The 19958-nt window shown below is 43.0% G+C and overlaps 1 protein-coding gene across 9 annotated transcripts in view; it reads right to left on the bottom strand.

The window, feature by feature from the left end:
- Positions 1-19958, bottom strand: part of LOC129706915 (FH1/FH2 domain-containing protein 3-like) — a 649864-nt gene that overhangs the window by 311582 nt on the left and 318324 nt on the right. For all 9 annotated transcript variants that reach the window (XM_055651616.1, XM_055651562.1, XM_055651571.1 and 6 more), the window contains exon 4: positions 17583-17650. In XM_055651616.1, the coding sequence (XP_055507591.1) occupies positions 17583-17650 (68 nt within the window). The remainder of the gene's footprint in view (positions 1-17582; positions 17651-19958) is intronic.

The raw sequence follows: 19958 nt of genomic DNA, 5'->3' as shown, positions 1-19958 counted from the left end.
GGTGCCTCATGAATGCAAGTTGCTACTGTGTTACAGCAATCAATGCACTGCATCTTTATTAACAAAAATGGGAAACAAAAGCAAAATTAAAGAAATTCAATTCAATTCCATTGGTGGGGAAGCATTGAATATTTTTGAAAGTGCAGTGTGCTTGGGCATCAGAATAGCATTTGATTGTCATCTACCCAGCTTCACCGATTCTCATTATGATTAACAGGACCTTCCTCTTATTCTGAGATTTTACTCGTGGTCCTCCTTTGAATGTAAATAGTATTCAGCACAAGGTGGAATTCAAACACCAACAAAAGTGATTACAAGCTAACTTCAATTCCCATTTAAAACAATGCCAAAATCCATCCAGGGGCTCCGAGCAGATTAATATGAGGCTAAAGAAAATCACAGTTCCCATTAGAAAACTTAACACAAACGATCCTCAAACTTCTCTACAATATTGTTTTTCTGTTCATTATTGCCACAAAATTCTGGAAATTGAAATTTAGGAAAAATTAGAAACATATTCACAGAGCCAATTGTATAGGCTAACTAGCTGCAACAATTTGATGTTCTTGTGGTGGATGTTTGATATATTGAATGATAAAGGAAACAACAGTGGGCAAATAAAACTGGCAGATCTCAACATCAAATTTCACTGGGGTAATTAAAAATCCCTCCTGGAAATACAAAGGCTAGATAGTTAAAACAGATATTAGCATCAACCCTTTCTAGAACTGTGATCCCAACTGTGATCCCTTGAGATGTGGAAGGGCATTTGGGTTATTGCCTTATTTGACCTTCGACTGTATAGGTTTACCTTTTAGGGTTTAAAGAAAATAGCTCTTTAATCGGGTTTTAAGCTTTTAAACATCTGCCAGGCTTGTTTGGATTAATCAAACTCCCAGAAGGCCTTTTGCAAAATGAGCCTAGAAATCACTGATTAATCCCTGAGGAGAAAAATACGATGGTCTCACATTGCATCGTAATGTGCTGATTTGATAGATGGACAGGTCCCAGCACCCATCTCATGGAATTGAGGGGTACCAAGGAAACTTGCTCAGATCCCAACGTTCCAAATAGCGACTTGACCCGCCAGATACCTGGTTCAACAATCCTGGAAGATTAAAGAGTCGAGTGCAAGAACCAGATGTTCTCCTGCAGTTGCTTAGCAACTTTCCAGAGGGCGACAAAATCCATCTTAGCACATCTGTCAAATGGAAATGGAACTGAGACAACTGGAATATGACTTTTCATCTGTTTAATGAGGCTGTCCCACTGTACGAGCTCCTGAGTTTCCCCTGATTCGAACTCGAAGAATTACGTTAATAGCTGCTCATAGGTACTTGGGGCTCTCGTGGACATTTTTCAACATGTTGAAAAATCTTCACGAGCTTACCGCATTTCCCAAGTACCTGCCGTTAGCGTTACGAGCGGCTAAGAGATGTCCCGAGCTTTTTTTAACTTGGGAGAACTCTTGAATTACCTCGTACAGTGGGACAGCCCCTTAATACTCACTAATTCTGACACTTAGAGGCCACTTAGACCAGAATAGCCCCAAGTCTAGGGATCTCATTTGTCCCATTTCTCTATTCCTGAAAGCTGCAACTTATTCAGAAACACGGTTTTATGTCCCTAACAACTCTCACCAACTTCAACAGAAGTGCTGCAGAAAGTATTTTATCGGCTCCAAAATTAAAGAACACATCACGTACAAATAATTCATCTCAACTACTACGTAAATCACATCGATTACCATAGAATCAAACAGCGTGGAAGCACTGACCCATCGGGTCTGTACTAAAAATTAAACACCCACTGACACCAACACAAGTTGTCACAAACAGGGAGATTACCATCATTATTTCCTTTTTTCTCAATGAAGCTATGAATTTCTACTGTATTTACAGCCCTTTTTCCAATTACATTAGTCCATGATGTGTATGAAGGAATTGCAGATGCTGGTTTAAACCAAAGGATATACACAAAAAGCTAGAGTAACTCTGCAGGACAGGCAGCATCTCTGGAAAGAAGGCATGGGTGACATTTCGGGTTGAGACACTTCTTCAGACTCAAGAAGGGTCTCGACCCGAAACGTAACCGATTCCTTCTCCAGAGATGTTGCCTGTCCCCCTGAGTTACTCCAGCATTTTGTGTTTAACATGGTCTTGCTTCTCTCTGTTTCTGTAGCTACTGTATAGACACCCTGCTGCAGTCCACTTCCACATGCCTCTTCATTCCTCTGACTCCAACCTCGTTGGTATTGTTACACCACACATGCAGCTCTGCCCTCAGCAAACTAGGCTTAAACTCTGGATACCAACCCCAAGGCCCTCTTCCAAGATCCAAGATACAAGATACAAGATACAAGATACATTTAATTATCATTAAATGTACAATGATCCTTCTTACAACTCACAACTTTGTCTGACCTTCACCCCATAACCACCTAACTCGGTATCTGGAAGAACGAACTGCAGATGCTGGTTTAAATCGAAGGGAGACACACAAAATGCTGGAGTAACTCAGCGGGTGTGGCAGCATCTCTGGAGAGAGAGAATTGGGGGCCGTTTCGGGTCGAGACCCTTCTTCAGGTATATGTTTCTTATATGTTTCAATAAGATCCCTTCTCATCCTTCTAAATTCCAGAGTATACAAGCTCAGCCGCTCCATTCTATCAACATATGACAGTCCCGCCATCCAAGGAATTAACCTTGTAAACCTACGCTGCACTCCCTCAATAGCAAGAATGTTCTTCCTCAAATTTGGAGACCAAAACTGCACACAATGCACCAGGCGTGGTCGCACTAGGGCCTGTACAACTGCAGAAGGATCTCTTTGCTCCTGTATTCAACTCCTCTTGTTGTGAAGGCCAACATGCCATTAGTTTTCTTCACTGCCTGCTGTATCTGCATGCTTACTTTCAGTGACTGATGAACAAGGACCACCCAGATCCCATTTTACTTCCCCTTTTCCCAATTTGACACCATTCAGATAATAACCTGCCTTGCTATTTTTGCCACCAAAGAGGATAACCTCAAATTTATCCGCATTAAATTGCATCTGCCCACTCACCCAACCTGTGTCCAAGTCACCCTGCATCCTCATAGCATCCTCTTCACAGTCCACACTGCCATCTGTCATCCGCAAATTGTTACTTTTGATCCCTTCATCTAAATCATGAATGTACATTGTAAATAGCTGCGGTCCCAGCACTGAGCCTTGCAGTACCCCACTAGTCACTGCCTGCCATTCTGAAAGGAACCAGTTAATTCCTACTCTTTGTTTCCTGTTTGCCAACCAATTTTCTATCATTTGCCAACATTTGTTGGCAACATCACATGGAATACCATGCAAATAATTGTTGATAGAAATTGATAATCACTGTTACAAAATTCAATTATATTCAAAGAAAGGAATGGACATCTTATCTTAATCGCAGCTTTGGCTTATCCTCGATTTAACTCTTGGCACAACTTGCCTAGACAGCTTGCCCTGTGCTCCCGGGGAAAAGAGTAAAATATGTCTTTCTGTAGGTGGGGCTCAAAACAAAACAAAAACGAGCAGGTAACTTCAAAGGCAATGAATTTTTCAAACTCAAAGCATAGTTGTATGAACAAAATCAGCCAACTCTTAACAATTTAATTTGTTTTGAGTAATAAATAAACCTTGCTATAGTTGGTGGTCAAATTAGGCCAGGTTGCATCATGCATGGTGCACTCTGGATTTACGAGTAATCACACAACCAGGCTGTGGGAGGTAAAGTATACAGTTTAGAAAGTCCAGCTGGGAATGAAATAGGGGCTCAGGGGGCAACAATAAGATATTTAAACAATGTTTCCAGCAAGTGTATCAACATGACAGTCAAATGATGCTGGCTAGACACTGCAATAATTGATCGACTGATTGAAAGCTACATCATGGAAATAGGCTCAGCACATGCCGACCATCAATCACACATGCACACTCATTCTACATTATCCCACCTTCATAGAAACATAGAAAATAGGTGCAGAGGTAGGCCATTCGGCCCTTCGAGCATTCAATATGATCATGGCTGATCATCCAACTCAGTATCCTGTACCTGCCTTCTCTCCATACCCCCTGATCCCTTTAGCCACAAGGGTCACATCTAACACCCTCTTAAATATAGCCAATGAACTGGCCTCAACTACCTTCTGTGGCAGAGAATTCCAGAGATTCACCACTCTCTGTGAGAATTTTTTTTTTCTCATCTCGGTCCTAAAGGATTTCCCCTTTATCCTTAAACTGTGACCCCTTGTCCTGGACTTCCCCAACATCAGGAGCAATCTTCCTGCATCTAGCCTGTCCAACCCCTTAAGAATTTTGTAAATTTCTATAAGATCCCCCCTCAATCTTCTAAACTCCAGTGAATACAAGCCTAGTCTTTTATTTCACATTAATTCCCAACACACCAGGGCCAATTACCCTGCAAACCTGCACACGTTCGGATGAGAGGAGAGAACCATTATCTGTTTGGTTGCAGAAAGAGCGTGCAAACTCCTCGCAGAAAGCACCCGAAAGTACGTTTGAAGCCATGTTACCACTACAGATTACCTATTACACACAGAGTTCAGCATTGATGGATTGGGATGTTGAAATACTAAGAATACAAGTATCTAGTGCTCCATTCAACATTGTTCAATGCCTCTGCATTGCAGAGAGGAAAAAAAAACACTCGCACAAATAACTCACATTCATTTTAACATCAGCTTAGTAAAGTTATTTTTTGTAAAGGATTTTTTCATAATTAATTTACTGTCTTATGTTCAGACAACAATTAATATTAAGCAAAAAAATATCAATTAGGCACAGCTCAAATCTTTGAATGAAAACTTTGGGCTACAGTAGACATAACTGTACATTACACCTGCTGGTGGCCCCTGAAAAACAACAATGTACACACGTGTGTTGAGATGCTGGAAATTCCTGGCTTTCTGTTCACTCTTTTCCATGTAGGAATTTGAATGTAACTAGGTACATCAATTTCTAATCTGCTCTTCTGGACTGGGTTAGGCATGGCTAGCGTCTTGTTTGCAACACATCCTGACCAAAACTTGACATCTTGCCCTCTCCAACTTGGACTAAGCTCTGATCTTCTGAAACATCTTGTTGCCCACCAACCTTTTGAAACATTAGAGCCCAATCATCCACTGTGTAGGTCCTGGCCGTGTTAGACTTCCCGAAATGCAACACCTAGTATTAAATTCCATCAACCATTCCTCAGCCCATTTGCCCAACCGATCAAGATTCTGCTACAATTTTTGACAGCCATCTAAACTATATACAATACCACCCACTTTAGTGTCCTCTGCAAATATGCTCATTCCGTCTTATACATTCTCATCCAAATCATTGATATAGTTGGCAAGTCACAGGCCTCCAGTCCGAGAAGCACCCTTCAACCATCACCCTCTGCTTCCTTCTGTGAAACCAATTTTCTATCTAATTGGCTATCTCTCCTTGGATCCTATGCCTATCCTAACTTGTAATTGTATCCATTTCTATTGCTTCCTTTGGCTGTTCATTCCAGATAGAAACATAGAAATTAGGTGCAGGAGTAGGCCATTCGGACCTTCGAGCCTGCACCGCCATTCAATATGATCATGGCTGATCATCCAACTCAGTATCCCGTACCTGCCTTCTCTCCATACCCCCTGATCCCCTTAGCCACAAGGGCCACATCTAACTCCCTCTTAAATATAGCCAATGAACTGGCCTCAACTACCCTCTGTGGCAGAGAGTTCCAGAGATCCACCACTCTCTGTGTGAAAAAAGTTCTTCTCATCTCGGTTTTAAAGGATTTCCCCCTTATCCTTAAGCTGTGACCCCTTGTCCTGGACTTCCCTAACATCGGGAACAATCTTCCTCCATCTAGCCTGTCCAACCCCTTAAGAATTTTTGTAGGTTTCTATAAGATCCCCTCTCAATCTCCTAAATTCTAGAGAGTATAAACCAAGTCTATCCAGTCTTTCTTCATAAGACAGTCCTGACATCCCAGGAATCAGTCTGGTGAACCGTCTCTGCACTCCCTCTATGGCAAAGAGGGAGTGCAGAGACGGTTCACCAGACCAGAGATGTGGACTACCCTCAGATTAAAAAACCTACTCCCATGAACACTCTTAAAACTTGCCTCCCTCACTAAAACTTGAAAGGAAGCAGTTTCTATGCACGAGCAAAGCACATTGGAGAATGTGGCCCTGCAAAAAATTAATGGGATGTACAGACTTGTACTTAACTACTGATGTCTAAATGGGTAAGACAAGTAGAAATAGTCTGGAGGCGTTCAGCTTAGAACATGATTTATTTGTGAAAACCAGACTTGGAACAGCTTTAAAGTAACAAATTGTCATCAAATTGAGATATTGCATGCCCGATAAATAGTCCCACAGCAGAAATTCCCTCATGATTTACAAGTCAGGCAGTGAGTTCTATTTAAAATACACACAAAAAACTGGAGTAACTCAGCGGGACATGCAGCATCTCTGAAGAGAAGGAATGGGTGACGTTTCGGGTCAAGTACCTGGTTAGGGACAAAGGGAACGAGAGGTATAGACGTTGATATGGAGAGATAAAGAACAATGAATGAAAGTTATGCGAAAAGAAATGATGATAAAGGAAACAGGCCATTGTGAGCTGTTTGTACAGTGAACATGAGAAGCTGGTGCAACTTGGGTGGGGGAGAGATGAAGAGAGATGGAATGCCGGGGCTACCTGAAGTGAGAGAAATCAATATTCATACCACTGGGCTGCAAGCTGTCCAAGCGAAATATGAGATGTTGTTCCTCCAATTTGCGTTTAGCCTCACACTGACAATGGAGGAGACCAGCAATTGGGAAATCAGGTCAGTTCACGTGGGCTGAGTGAAGATGTTCGGCGAAACGATCAACCAGTCTGCGTTTGGTCTCGCCGATGTATAAGAGTCCACATCTTGAACAACGGATACAATAGATGAAGTTGGAGGAGGTGCAAGTGAACCGCTGCCTAATCTGAAAGGACTTTCGGGGCAGAGTCGAGGGAGGAGGTATAGCGACAGGTGCTGCATCTTCTGCAGTTGCAACAGAAGGTACCTGGGGAGGGGGTGGTTTGGGTGGGAAGGGATGAGTTAACCAGGGAGTTGCGGAGGGAACTCTCTCTGCGGAAGGCAGAAAGGGGTGGAGATGGGAAAATGGGACTAGGATGGCGGAAAGGGGAGTACTGCTTTCCCGAACTCCGCTGGGTTAACTGTTCAATAGACCACCTCTTACACCCGCAACAGGCCTCGTGATCTGCAAACCCGAACACCAATTAAAGTTCACTATACAAACAGAGGGCACAGCGGTAGAGTTGCTGCCTTACAGCAAATGCAGCGCCGGAGAACCGGGTTCGATCCCGACTACGGGTGCTGTCTGTACGGAGTTTCTACGTTCTCTCCGTGACCTGCGTGGGTTTTATCCCAGATCTGAGTTTTTCTCCGACACACCAAAGACGTAGAGGTATGTAGTTAAAATGGCTTCATAAATGTAAAAATTGTCCATAGTGGGTGTGGGATAATGTTAATATGCGGGGATAGAAACATAGAAAATAGGTGCAGGAGTAGGCCATTCGGCCCTTCGATCCTGCACCGCCATTCAATATGATCATGGCTGATCATCCAACTCAGTATCCTGTACCTGCCTTCTCTCCATACCCTCTGATCCCTTTAGCCACAAGGGCCACATCTAACTCCCTCTTAAATAAAGCCAATGAACTGGCCTCAACTACCTTCTGTGGCAAAGAATTACAGAGATTCACCACTGTGTGAAAAATGTTTTTCTCATCTCAGTCTTAAAATATTTCCCCTTTATCCTTAAACTGTGACCCCTTGTTCTGGACTTCCCCAACATCGGGAACAATCTTCCTGCATCTAGCCTTAAGAATTTTGTAAGTTTCTATAAGATCTGCCCTCAATCTTCTAAATTCTAGCGAGTACAAGCCGAGTCTATCCAGTCTTTCTTCATATGAAAGTCCTGACATCCCAGGAATCAGTCTGGTGAACCTTCTCTGTACTCCCTCCATGGCAAGAATGTCCTTCCTCAGATTAGGAGACCAAAACTGTAAGCAATACTGTAGGTGTGGTCTCACCAAGACCCTGTACATCTGCAGTAGAACCTCCCTGCTCCTATACTCAAATTGCGAGTGGGCGTGGACCCGGTGGGCCGAAGGGCCTGTTTCCGCGCTGTATCTCAAAACTAAAAATAAAACATTAAAAAAATCAGACCCCTGCAGCATTCAACTTGGCTCCTTTTATTATTATTTGATGCAGTGGAAAGATACCGACAATGTCACTGGGATTATTACAGGAATAAGAATGGAGGGTCGTTTTTCCATATCTCTCATCGCCATCAACATGAAAAGACCAAAGGGCCCTGGGAAACATACACAATTGAAAGCTGCTGTAGATAACAATTGAATATAGGCAGCAACTGTTAAATATTTATGCCAAAGAATATTCCACTGACACAAATACACGTCAGCAAGTTTGCAGCACAAGCAGTAAAATAAAATTAACAAGGTTATTCAAGGTGTTTTAACAATCCTCTAGCACAAAAACAAGTGGTCCAAAGCCATCATGGAATTTCCAGTGGAAACAGGGAACTGCAGGTGTTGGTTTTTACACTAAAGGACACAAAGTGCTGGAGTAACTCAGCAGGTCAGGCAGCATCTCTGGAGAACATGGGGAGGTGACGTTTCGGGTCGGGACCCTTCTTCAGATTGATTTTTAGTCTCTGCAGTTAAGATTGCATCCATCCCAATCAATGGGTATGTTTGAAATATTGAGGATAGCACAAACAGTTGCCGAGGTGCTGAATGGCAGAGCAGACACAATGCACAAAAGGCTCATTCCAAATTAGTTAAGTTTAGGATAGGGAGACAGCATGCAAACAGGCCCTTCAGCCCTCCGAGTCCGTGCCGACCAGCGATCTCCTTACCTAGCACTATCCTACACACTAGGAACTATTTACAATCTTTTAACTGAAGTCAATTAACCTACAAACCTGTACGTCTTTGGAGTGTGGGAGGAAACTGGAGCACCCAAAGTAAACCCACATGGTTACAGGGAGATTAGATTAGATTAGATTTTATTTGTTGTCATTTGAACCCAGAAGTTCAAACGAAATTTGGTTTCTGCAGTCATACGAACAAGAAGAAGAATCAAGACACAACACAATTTACACAAACATCCATCACAGCGAATCTCCTCCTCACTGTGATGGAAGGCAAAGTCTTATCTCTCCTCTGCACTCCCCATTCTCCTCCCAATGTCAAAGTTAAAGCCCCCGGCGGGCAATGGTAAATAAGTCCCACGGTCATTAAAGCCGTGCCGGGCGATGCAAGGCTGTGCTCCGGGTCTTGGTGTTGGAGCATACATACAAACATACATACATACAAACTTCGAACAGACAGCACCCATAGTCAGGATCGAACCTGGGTCTCAGGCACTCTACTGCAACCCGATTGCTCGACCGCTGTACATTTAAACAAGCATTGTTTTGCAGCCCGATTATTAGTTGATAAGGTGGAAAAGCAGAGAATGAACTATGAGGGGCTGAAATGACTTGCTCACCTTTAATTATCATAATGACATTTGCTGCGAGTCGAGATGCCAAGGTGGGCAGCTCAGATTACAAACTCCCTGCCCTGATATTCAACATTGACACTAAACAGACTGTAAAACCTATCTCCCTGCACTTACAGCACATTGATGGCCAGTGTATATTAAACATATTATCTGCTGGGAAAAATCATCGCATTCAGCAGGAGGTGGTAAAATATTTGAGTTTAAACAGCCCAGATTTAGAGCAGAAATCAGACCATTAACATTAGGTATAATAACTTTTCTTTCAAGATCATCTCTCGTTTTGTCTGTAAAAAGCTCCTTACCTGTTAATCATAATTCTCCCTCAACTACTAATTACATGACACTGATACTTCCTGTATAATAGCTACCTTCATTTAAGAACCAAACTTTCATTCCATTGCCATGTGGCTGACATTACTGGATCCCGGAAATACATTATAAAGGAATTTCTCCATTCCTCTGTGCTTTATTAGTCTGGTCTTTGTATTGAATACACAAGGCAGATGTTCAGAGGCTTCCTCCAGATAAACTCTGCTCTGTCCTGAAAGCACCGACCCTCTCTGGAGTCAGAGGTACTAATGCTTTTCTCATGCTTCAACTAAAGAACAATTATGTGCAAACATGACCATTGAGTGTTAACGGAGTGTTAACGGTATGTAACGTACAAGGTGACGAGTTTGCACCTTCCCCCTGTGTCTGCGTGGGTTTCCTCTGGGTGTCCCCGGTTGCTTCCCACACCCAAAGATGTGTGGGCTTGTGGGTTAATTGCCATCTGAAACATGCCAGAGTGGATGAGAGAGTGGGACAGCATTGAACTTGTGTGAGCAGGTGATCAATGGTCAGTGTGGACTTGCTGAGCCAAAGGACCTGTTTCCATGCTGTGTCTTTCAGTTTTGGAGATAGAAACATAGAAAATAGGTGCAGGAGGAGGCCATTCGGCCCTTCGAGCCAGCACCGCCATTCATTGTGATCATGGCTGATCGTCCCCTATCAATAACCCGTGCCTGTCTTCTCCCCATATCCCTTGACTCCACTAGCCTCTAGAGCTCTATCTAACTCTCTTAAATCCATCCAGTGATTTGGCCTCCTCTGCCCTCTGTGGCAAGGAATTCCACAAATTCACAACTCTCTGGGTGAAAAAGTTTTTTCTCACCTCAGTCTTAAATGACCTTCCCCTTTATTCTAAAACTGCGGCCCCTGGTTCTGGACTCGCCCAACATTGGGACCATTTTTCCTGCATCTAGCGTCCAGTCCTTTTATAATTTTATATGTTTCTATAAGATATCCCCTCATCCTTCTGAACTCCAGTGAATACAAGCCTATTCTTTTCAATCTTTCCTCATATGACAGTCCCGCCATCCCAGGGATCAGTCTCGTGAACCTACGCTGCACTGCTTCAATCACAAGGATGTCCTTCCTCAAATGCGGAGACCAAAACTGTACAATACACCAGATGTGGTCTCACCAGAGCCCTATACAGATGCAGCATGGAAACAGGTCCTGTGGCCATTGACCACTGCTCACACTAGTTCTATGTTATCCCGGTTTCTCATTCACCCCCTACACACGAGAGGGCAATTTACAGCCGCCAATTAACCTACAAACCCGCACGTCTTTGTGATGTGGGAGGAAACCAGAGCACCGCGCACTCACAGGGAGAATGTCCAAACTACGCTCCAATAGCACCTTCGGTCAGGATAGAATGTGGGTCTCTGGTGCTGTAAGACAGCAGCTCTACCTGCTGCCCCACTGTGTTGTCTAAACTCAACTAGTTAGAAAGCATCACACCAAGAATGAAGTTGCAAAGAAAATGATGGACATATTCCAAGAGAACGAGTTAAAATTTCAAGATATTTAATTCAAATGGTAATGATGAAAATCCATTAAACATGAATTAGCCACTAAGACAGTAACTTCTCTACACAAGTTGTGCCTGACTTGTGTCATATTTTTCACACCTTCTATTTCAGCACTTTGCTTTATTGGATTTTATCTTGCACTGAACATTATGACCTCTAGCCTATGTCTGTACACTGTGGATGACTTAATTGTAATCTTGTATAACCTTTTCGTTGACTCGATTGCATGCACCAAATAGCTCATCTGACAATAATAAACTAAACTAATCCTAACCGAACGTGCTCTCATCCAGCATCAGCTTGCGTGCATTTTCTAGGAACAGCCGAGAGGAGCCAAAATGTTGACTTGCATCACTGGAGCATCACTTGATTTTGCTGCAAGCAATGACAGGAGATACACAATGGAGAAAGCAGGCCAGCAGGCTGTGACATGGTGCTGTGTTTCCTCTGTTGATGCTGGTCATCGAGTTATGCAGCATTGAAACGTGCCCTTCTGCTAGACATGTCCATGCCGACAAAGATGCCCCATCTACACTAGTCCCACCCACCTGCTTTTCGCCCAAACCCCTCTAGACCTTTCCTGTTCCTGTTTTCTTTTCACTCCTGGTAAATAAACTAGAGGCTCTCCGTGTCTTCTCAAAAGCTGTATCCCTATTTTGAACTACCGTGGGTCAGGTTTCTGATGTGCTGATGAAGACGAGCTGACTTTGGGAGCATCAATTAACTCATTTTTTTCTGCCCTCCTGGTAATCTGTTGCTGCCGCACATTAAACCAGGAGTTTGTGTGGAGTTGCAGGCTCTGATCTTATAGTCATAGAGTGATACAGTGTGGAAACAGGCCATGTGGTTAAACTCGCCAACAATGTCTCACCTACCCTCGTCCCACTTGCCTGTGCTTGGTCCATATCCCTCCAACCCTGTCCTATCCACGTACCTGTCTAACTGTTTCTTAAACGATGGGGTAGTCCCAGCCTCAACTATCTCCTCCAGCAGCTTGTTCCGTACACCCACCACCCTTTATGTGAAAAAGTTACCCCTCGGATTAATTCCTATTAAATCTTTTCCCCCTTCACCTTGAACCTATGTCCTCTGGTCCTTGATTCCCCTATTCTTGGCAAAAGACTGTGCATCTACCCAATCTATTCCTCTCATGATTTTGAATACCTCTACAAGATCTCCCCTCATCCTCCTGCGCTCCACAGAATAGAGACCCAGCCGACTCAACCTCTCCCTGCTGCTCACACCATCTAGCCCTGGAACATCCACGTAAATCTTTTCTGAACCCTTTCAAGCTTGACAATATCTTTCCTATAACATGGTGCCCAGAACTGAACACAATATTCTAAATGTGGTCTCACCAACGTCTTATACAACTGCAACATGACCTCCCAACTTATATACTCAATACACTGACAGGCCAAGGCCAAAATGTAAAGAGCCTTTTTCACCACTTTATCAACCTGCGACTCGACCTTCAATGAAACGTGCATCTGTACTCCTAGATCCCTCTGCTGTACAACACTACCCAGAGGCCTACCATTTACTGTGTAGGTCCTGCCCTTGTTCGACACCCCAAAATGCAACACCTCACACTTCTCTGTATTCAATTCCATCAACCATTCCTCCGCCCACCTGGCCAATCGATCCAGATCCTGCTGCAATCGTTCACAACCATCTTTACTATCTGTAAAACCACTCAACTTTGTATCATCAGCAAACTTGCTAATCTTGCCCTGTATGTTCTCATCCAAATCATTGATGTAGATGACAAACAGTAATGGGCCCAGCACTGAACCCTGAGGCACACCACTAGTCACAGGCTTCCAGTCCGAGAAGCAACCTTCCACCATCACCCTCTCCTTCCTTCCATGGAGCCAATTTGCTATCAATTCCACTATCTCTCCTTGGATCCCATGCGATCGAACCTTCCAGAGCAGCCTAGCATGTGGAACCTTGTTGAATGCTTAACTGAAGTCCATGTACACAACATCTACAGCTCTGCCCACATCAACCATTTTGGTCACATCTTTAAAAAAATTAATACATTTTGTGAGACACGACCTCCCACATATGAAAACCATGCTGACTGTCCCTATCCAAATGCCTGTCTATCCTATCCCTCAGAATACTCTCCAGAAACTTTCCAACTACAGATGTTACGCTCACCGGCCTATAGTTCTCAGCATTTTCCCTGCAGCCCTTCTTGAAAAAAACACAACATTTGCTACCCTCCAATCTTCCGGCACCTTTCCTGTATTTAAGGACGACTCGTAAATTTCAACCAAGGCTCCCGCAACTTCCTCTCTAGTTTCCCGCAATGTCCTCGGATATATCTGATCAGGCCCTGGAGATTTGTCTACCGTTTCCCCTCACAGTCAACGGTTGACGATGAAAATTGAATGAAATGGTGAATTTCCCCACTGACGCCTGCTTTCGTTGAGATGGGCATCTAAAGTACAGGAATATTGCACATATTTCAGGATTTCATCATGGAAGGTAATTCTCAGGGACTGTGTTGTACATCAGGAAGGGGCAAGGGAGGTAAAGGTAATTAGTTCTGAGGATGCTAGCTGCAAACCCCATTCTCTTGTACCACTCTAATTAATGGATCAACAAGGACAACACTCAGATTCTAAACTTGCACTTTCACAAGTTCAATGAACAATATTGGGGTGTGGTCACCATTGGAGTTGAGGAGCCCCAAGCTGAATGTAGCAATGTTACAAAATTTTGAGATTTAAAAAATCAAGTCTGCAATTTATCCCATCAGATAAAGCATAACAATAAGTTTAATTTGACACCAAATTCACTTTCATATCTCAAGTATTAAAAAAGTTATGACCATTTTCATACTCGGAAATTAGCATCTTGTTCCCTATTGATTTTCAATGGACATTACAAAAAAGCTGTGATCTTGGATAGTCAAACGTCCATTTCTTAAGGAAAGATTAACATTTTTAAATAGCCTAAGTGTCCAAAGATTATTCACAAATAATTCACAATATAACATGATTTTTATATCTAATTTACATTAATTTATAGGCCAAATGGAAGGAATTTAGTGTTCAATTGCTGTAAATAAATGCCCATTTAAATCGGCTTTCTAGTGGGTTCATGTGGAACGCGCTGGTTTAGAACGTTGACATAGCGCTGGATTAGTGCCCTCAAATGCCGAGAAAAATACTGCGGGATATAAAAAGCCCAAAATGAACTATTCGTTATAGATAACTTGATATTCAGGGTTATATATATGCCCCATTTAATGTAAAAATAAGGTACATACCTTTAATTGTTTGCTTTATAAAACCCTGGGGCTGTGAGAGGTTGCGAAATCAGAGAGTAATTTTAAAACTATTATAACTAGATTATCGAGGCCTATAAAACTAATAATACCTTTTGCGACCGGGTCTTGCAGCGATTTTTCGTTAATGATTTACTAGGCTGAACATGTGCGATTAGTACAGCCTAGTAAAAATCGCGTTTTAAACCCGCCCCCTCCAAACAGCGCCAAAATCGCCGACATGGCTGAGGGCAGATTCCCAATGACGATTCAGGTAGGTTTTGTAACATACCTACTGAATGGTTTCCCATTTGACCTATTAATCAGCTCCACTCCAGCAGAAACCTTGTTGGCTTGAGGTGCATAGTTGTGTTGGTAACCATACAACCAAATAACAATTACAGCACGGAAACAGGCCATCTCGACCCTTCTAGTCCGTGCCGAACACATAATCTCCCCTAGTCCCATATACCTGCGCTCAGACCATAACCCTCCATTCCCTTCCTATCCATATAACTATCCAATTTATTTTTAAATGATAAAAACGAACCTGCCTCCACCACCTTCACTGGAAGCTCATTCCACACAGCTACCACTCTCTGAGTAACGAAGTTCCCCCTCATGTTACCCCTAAACTTCAGTCCCTTAATTCTCAAGTCACGTCCCCTTGTTTGAATCTTCCCTACTCTCAGTGGGAAAAGCTTTTCCACGTCAACTCTGTCTATCCCTCTCATCATTTTAAAAACCTCTATCAAGTCCCCCCTTAACCTTCTGCGCTCCAAAGAATAAAGCCCTAACTTGTTCAACCTTTCTCTGTAACTTAGTTGCTGAAACCCAGGCAACATTCTAGTAAATCTCCTCTGTACTCTCTCTATTTTGTTGACATCCTTCCTATAATTAGGCGACCAAAATTGTACACCATACTCCAGAATTGGCCTCACCAATGCCTTATACAATTTTAACATTACATCCCAACTTCTATACTAAAGGAGGATGAAAGCATTGCCTCAGATTTGCTTGACACAGCTATGTATTGACATCTGGTTTGTGATGGACCCGCAGGTTAAGATCATGGATTAAACCTCCTGCAAGCAGCTACATACAAGAATGATCCATAGTTCCCCTTAATTAATCATGTCAATGACTTAATAAGAAGTTAATAAAGGCTATGTTAATGCATTTATTTTGAAACAAGTACATGAAAATCACATATATGATCAGTCTGAAGAAGGGTCTTGACACGAAACGTCACCCATTCCTTCTCTCCAGAGATGCTGCTTGCCCCGCTGAGTTACTCCAGCATTTTGTGTCTATCTTGCATGAAAATCACATACATTGTTTTTCCGGATGGATGGGATCAATACCTGGATTGGGAGGAGACTCCTCATATTATTGGTAGGATGCAGCTGAGGAGGACCATTGTGATGACTTTGCCTATTGTGGACAGCAGGAAGTTCTAGAGTTATTACATTAACTGTAGACACAGTGGCGCTGCGGTGGAGTTGCTGCCTTACAGCGCCAGAGACATGGGTTCGATCCTGACTATGGGTGGTACCTGTACGCAGATGTACGCTCACCCTGTGACCACATGCGTTTGCTCCGGGCACTCCCGTTTCCTCTCACGCTCCAAAGATGTACAGTTTTGTAGGTTAATTGCCTTCTGTAAATTGTCCCTAGTATGTAGGACAGTGCTTATGAACGATGATCATTGGTCAGTGCGGGCCAAAGGGCCGATTTCCCAGCTCTGTCTCTAAAGTCTAAATTTGGATGTCTTAAATCTAGAAAATGTTCACGATTACAGCATCTCAGAAATCCCCAGGTATATCATTCTCTTACCCAATGGCACCATCAAAGCAGCTGAATTTCTGAACTTTGCAGAAGGTAAAAATTAATAATGCATATCAGTGTATAATGCATAACTCTGAGCTACAGATCAGCAGCAAACTGAATCATCTTCCTCTCAACGAGCTATTGATCAGCACCAACCTGGATTATCTACTTGAACATGGCTTTGGTTCAAAGATGGCGGTGCTGGCTTAACAGCTGCGGCCCACCTGCAGTCCGTCTGTTTTTTTTCTTTCGTTTTGTTCCTTGTCATGTTTTAGTTAATTTTGTTTTATTAAGTTGTGTATGTGTGTGGGTGGGGTGGGAGAAACATGCTTTGGCCTCTTCCTTCGGGGGATGCGACTTTTTCTTCGGTCGTATCCCCCGTCTCCGTTTGCGCCGAGGCCTAATGGCGGAGCTGTAGCGGCGGCAGCAGTGGCGGAGACCTGACTCGGCCCTGGAGCTGTGGCGGCAGCAGCAGCAGCGGAGACCTGACTCGGCACCGAAGCTGTAGCGGCGGCAGCAGCAGCGGAGACCTGACTCGGCCCTGGAGCTGTGGCGGCAGCGGCGGAGACCTGACTCGGCCCCGAAGCTGTGGCGGCGGCAGCAGCAGCGGCAGCGGAGACCTGACTCGGCCTCTGAGCTGTGGCGAGGCAGCGACCACCCGCGGAGTTTGAACCGTCGCCTCGGCGCAGAGGGAGAACAAAGAGGGAAGAGCCAGAGACTTTAAGATTTTGCCTTCCACCACAGTGAGGAGGTGTTTGGTGAACTCACTGTGGTGGATGTTAAATTTGTGTTGACTATGTGTTTTGTCATTTTTTTAAATTATATGTATGACTGCAGGGAAACAAAATTTCGTTCAGACCGAAAGGTCTGAATGACAATAAACAAATCTAATCTAATCTAATCTAATCTTTGGTCAGCCTTAACCTGTCCAACCTGACCTTAAGTGTGGCATCAATTAGTACTAACCCGTACTACCCGAACCGCAACAAGGTTTTCTAACCTGGAATATCTGCTTGAGTGAAAAAAGTGCTCTTCTGAGTTCCCGGCCACAGGAGTTGTAGAGTTTTTCTGCAAAACATAGGAAAGTATTTATTATTATCATTAGAGAAAAGGTAGAAAATCAGATTCAGATTCAGATTCAACTTTAATTGTCATTGTCGGTGTACAGTAGACAACGAAACGCAGTTGTCAGAAAAATAGGTGCGAGAGTAGGCCATTTGGGCCTTCGAGCCAGCTCCGCCATTCAATATGATCATGGCTGATCATCCAAAATCAGTACCCCACTCCTGATTTCTCCCCATATCCCTCGATTCTGTTAGCCCACAGAGATATATATAACTCTCTTTAATTATGGTCCAGAAATTAAATAAATAGATTAAAACTTATTTTAAAAATATTCTAAGAAGGTGGCGGTGGAGCCAAATCAAAGGCCAGAATGGCTCAGTTTCACTGATGGACATTTCCCCAAATACAAGGTCCATGAAGACTGCATTCCTTGTCGAGGCATCAATGCAAAGCTCGGCACAGAAAACTGCCGTCCACTTGCACGAAAATATTTGTCTTAGTCTGTGGCTGCCTCGATGGCTGCATATACTTGAAAGCTAATATCCCTTATCTTTGGAGTTTGTCAGCTGTCATTTGTTTTATAAATCTATCACACATGTGAGGCATTTTTCAAAACCCCTTTTCATTCCACTGATATTAGTCCACAAACACAATGCTATAATTGGCCACAACAGAGAGCAGCCAAAGAGGCATTCTACGGTTGAAAGCCTCGATTGTTTAATTAAAAAATTGCACAAAAAATCCCACAAAAAAAAGGATGTACCTATGCACAATGGTAGTCACTGTAAGCGTATTTTCACCGGGCCACAGCCACTTCAATTATTTGAGCTGCATAAAAATTCAAATACTGCGGATACTAAGGATAAGGGGGAAGTCTTTTAGGACCGAGATGAGAAAAATATTTTTCACACAGAGAGTGGTGAAGCTCTGGAATTCTCTGCCACAGAGGGTAGGTGAGGCCAGTTCATTGGCTATATTTAAGAGGGAGTTCGATGTGGCCCTTGTGGCTAAAGGGATCAGGGGGTATGGAGAGAAGGCAGGTACAGGATACTGAGTTGGATGATCAGCCATAATCATATTGAATGGCGGTGCAGGCTCGAAGGGCTGAATGGCCTACTCCTGCACCTATTTTCTATGTTTCTATACCAAAATATAGGGAATGCTGTAATTATCAAGGGGCAGGCAGCTTTCATAGAGGCACAAACATTCCAGGTCTAGTGCAAGGTCATCGACCTACAAGGTTAACACCCCCTCTCCTCAGAGGCAAGTGGGGTGGCCGAGTTATTTCCAGCATTATCTATTTTTATTTGTAACCATTATGAGGCAAAACTTTGATAATACCTCATATAATACCTCAAACAATAACTAAGCACTCTGCTATTCTTTCCAAACTCAATTCTATTCAAGAAAAAAGCAAAGCCAATTGTCCAAAAAGAAATGCTACCTCGTCCATTAATGTCATAACATGTCTCTACACCATTAACTTCTAATTAGAGATAATTTCAGAAAGAGCCCCCAATTTAGTCTGACTGACTTTCGTCTCCCTTTCAGTGAAAATTAATTTTCAATTTTTTTTGTAAATGGATCTTAAACCACTTGCTCATGTAGAATTATATAATTTACTATCAAATTAAAATCTGATTTCAGGCAGTTAATGTGATGTACTCATTGTAAAAAACCCAGCTCAAGTTACCTTATATTCTGTAACGTTTAGTGCATTGCCTAAAGGTATTTGCAATCTTGTAGTAATCGTATTAGTGTCGCGAGACTCCAAGTAATAAAACCCAGTGATGCTAATTGAAGCAAGCAGTTGTAACTTTCAATTCAACTCAGCCCTGTCTGCCACACCATTACCCACTTCATCAGATGAGGCAGATGACCTCATTGTTGCAAATCTTTGTTAGAGTTAGTTTCACTGTTCAGCTAAAATTAAAAAAAAAATGAGAACAGATCCTTGTATTTACACTGCAGGAAATCTGGCACAAGCCCCATCCACCTTCAAAATTAAAACATATCAACTGGTCTATGACATAATGATGGATGTATACCCTGCCACTGGACCACCAAAGATGGACCTCCTTACAAGCGGGAAAGGTATTACTGGATTGTACCAACAGACCCTACTGCAGAGAGCAACCACTCATCTACATACAGCCTGTTATAATGCTGAGAAACTGAGCAGCCCACACAATGTGGGGTCAATGGTTTCACCCTTGCTAGTTTATTGATCCTGTAAACCTTTTCACACACATAGGTAATGATCTATGATCAACTGGACAACTGCAGTTTCACATGAACCTTGGATCTCATT

The sequence above is a fragment of the Leucoraja erinacea genome, chromosome 2 (genome assembly GCF_028641065.1).
Source record: "Leucoraja erinacea ecotype New England chromosome 2, Leri_hhj_1, whole genome shotgun sequence".
Classification (NCBI taxonomy): Eukaryota; Metazoa; Chordata; class Chondrichthyes; order Rajiformes; family Rajidae; genus Leucoraja; species Leucoraja erinaceus.
This window is presented reverse-complemented; position numbering and strand designations above follow the sequence as displayed.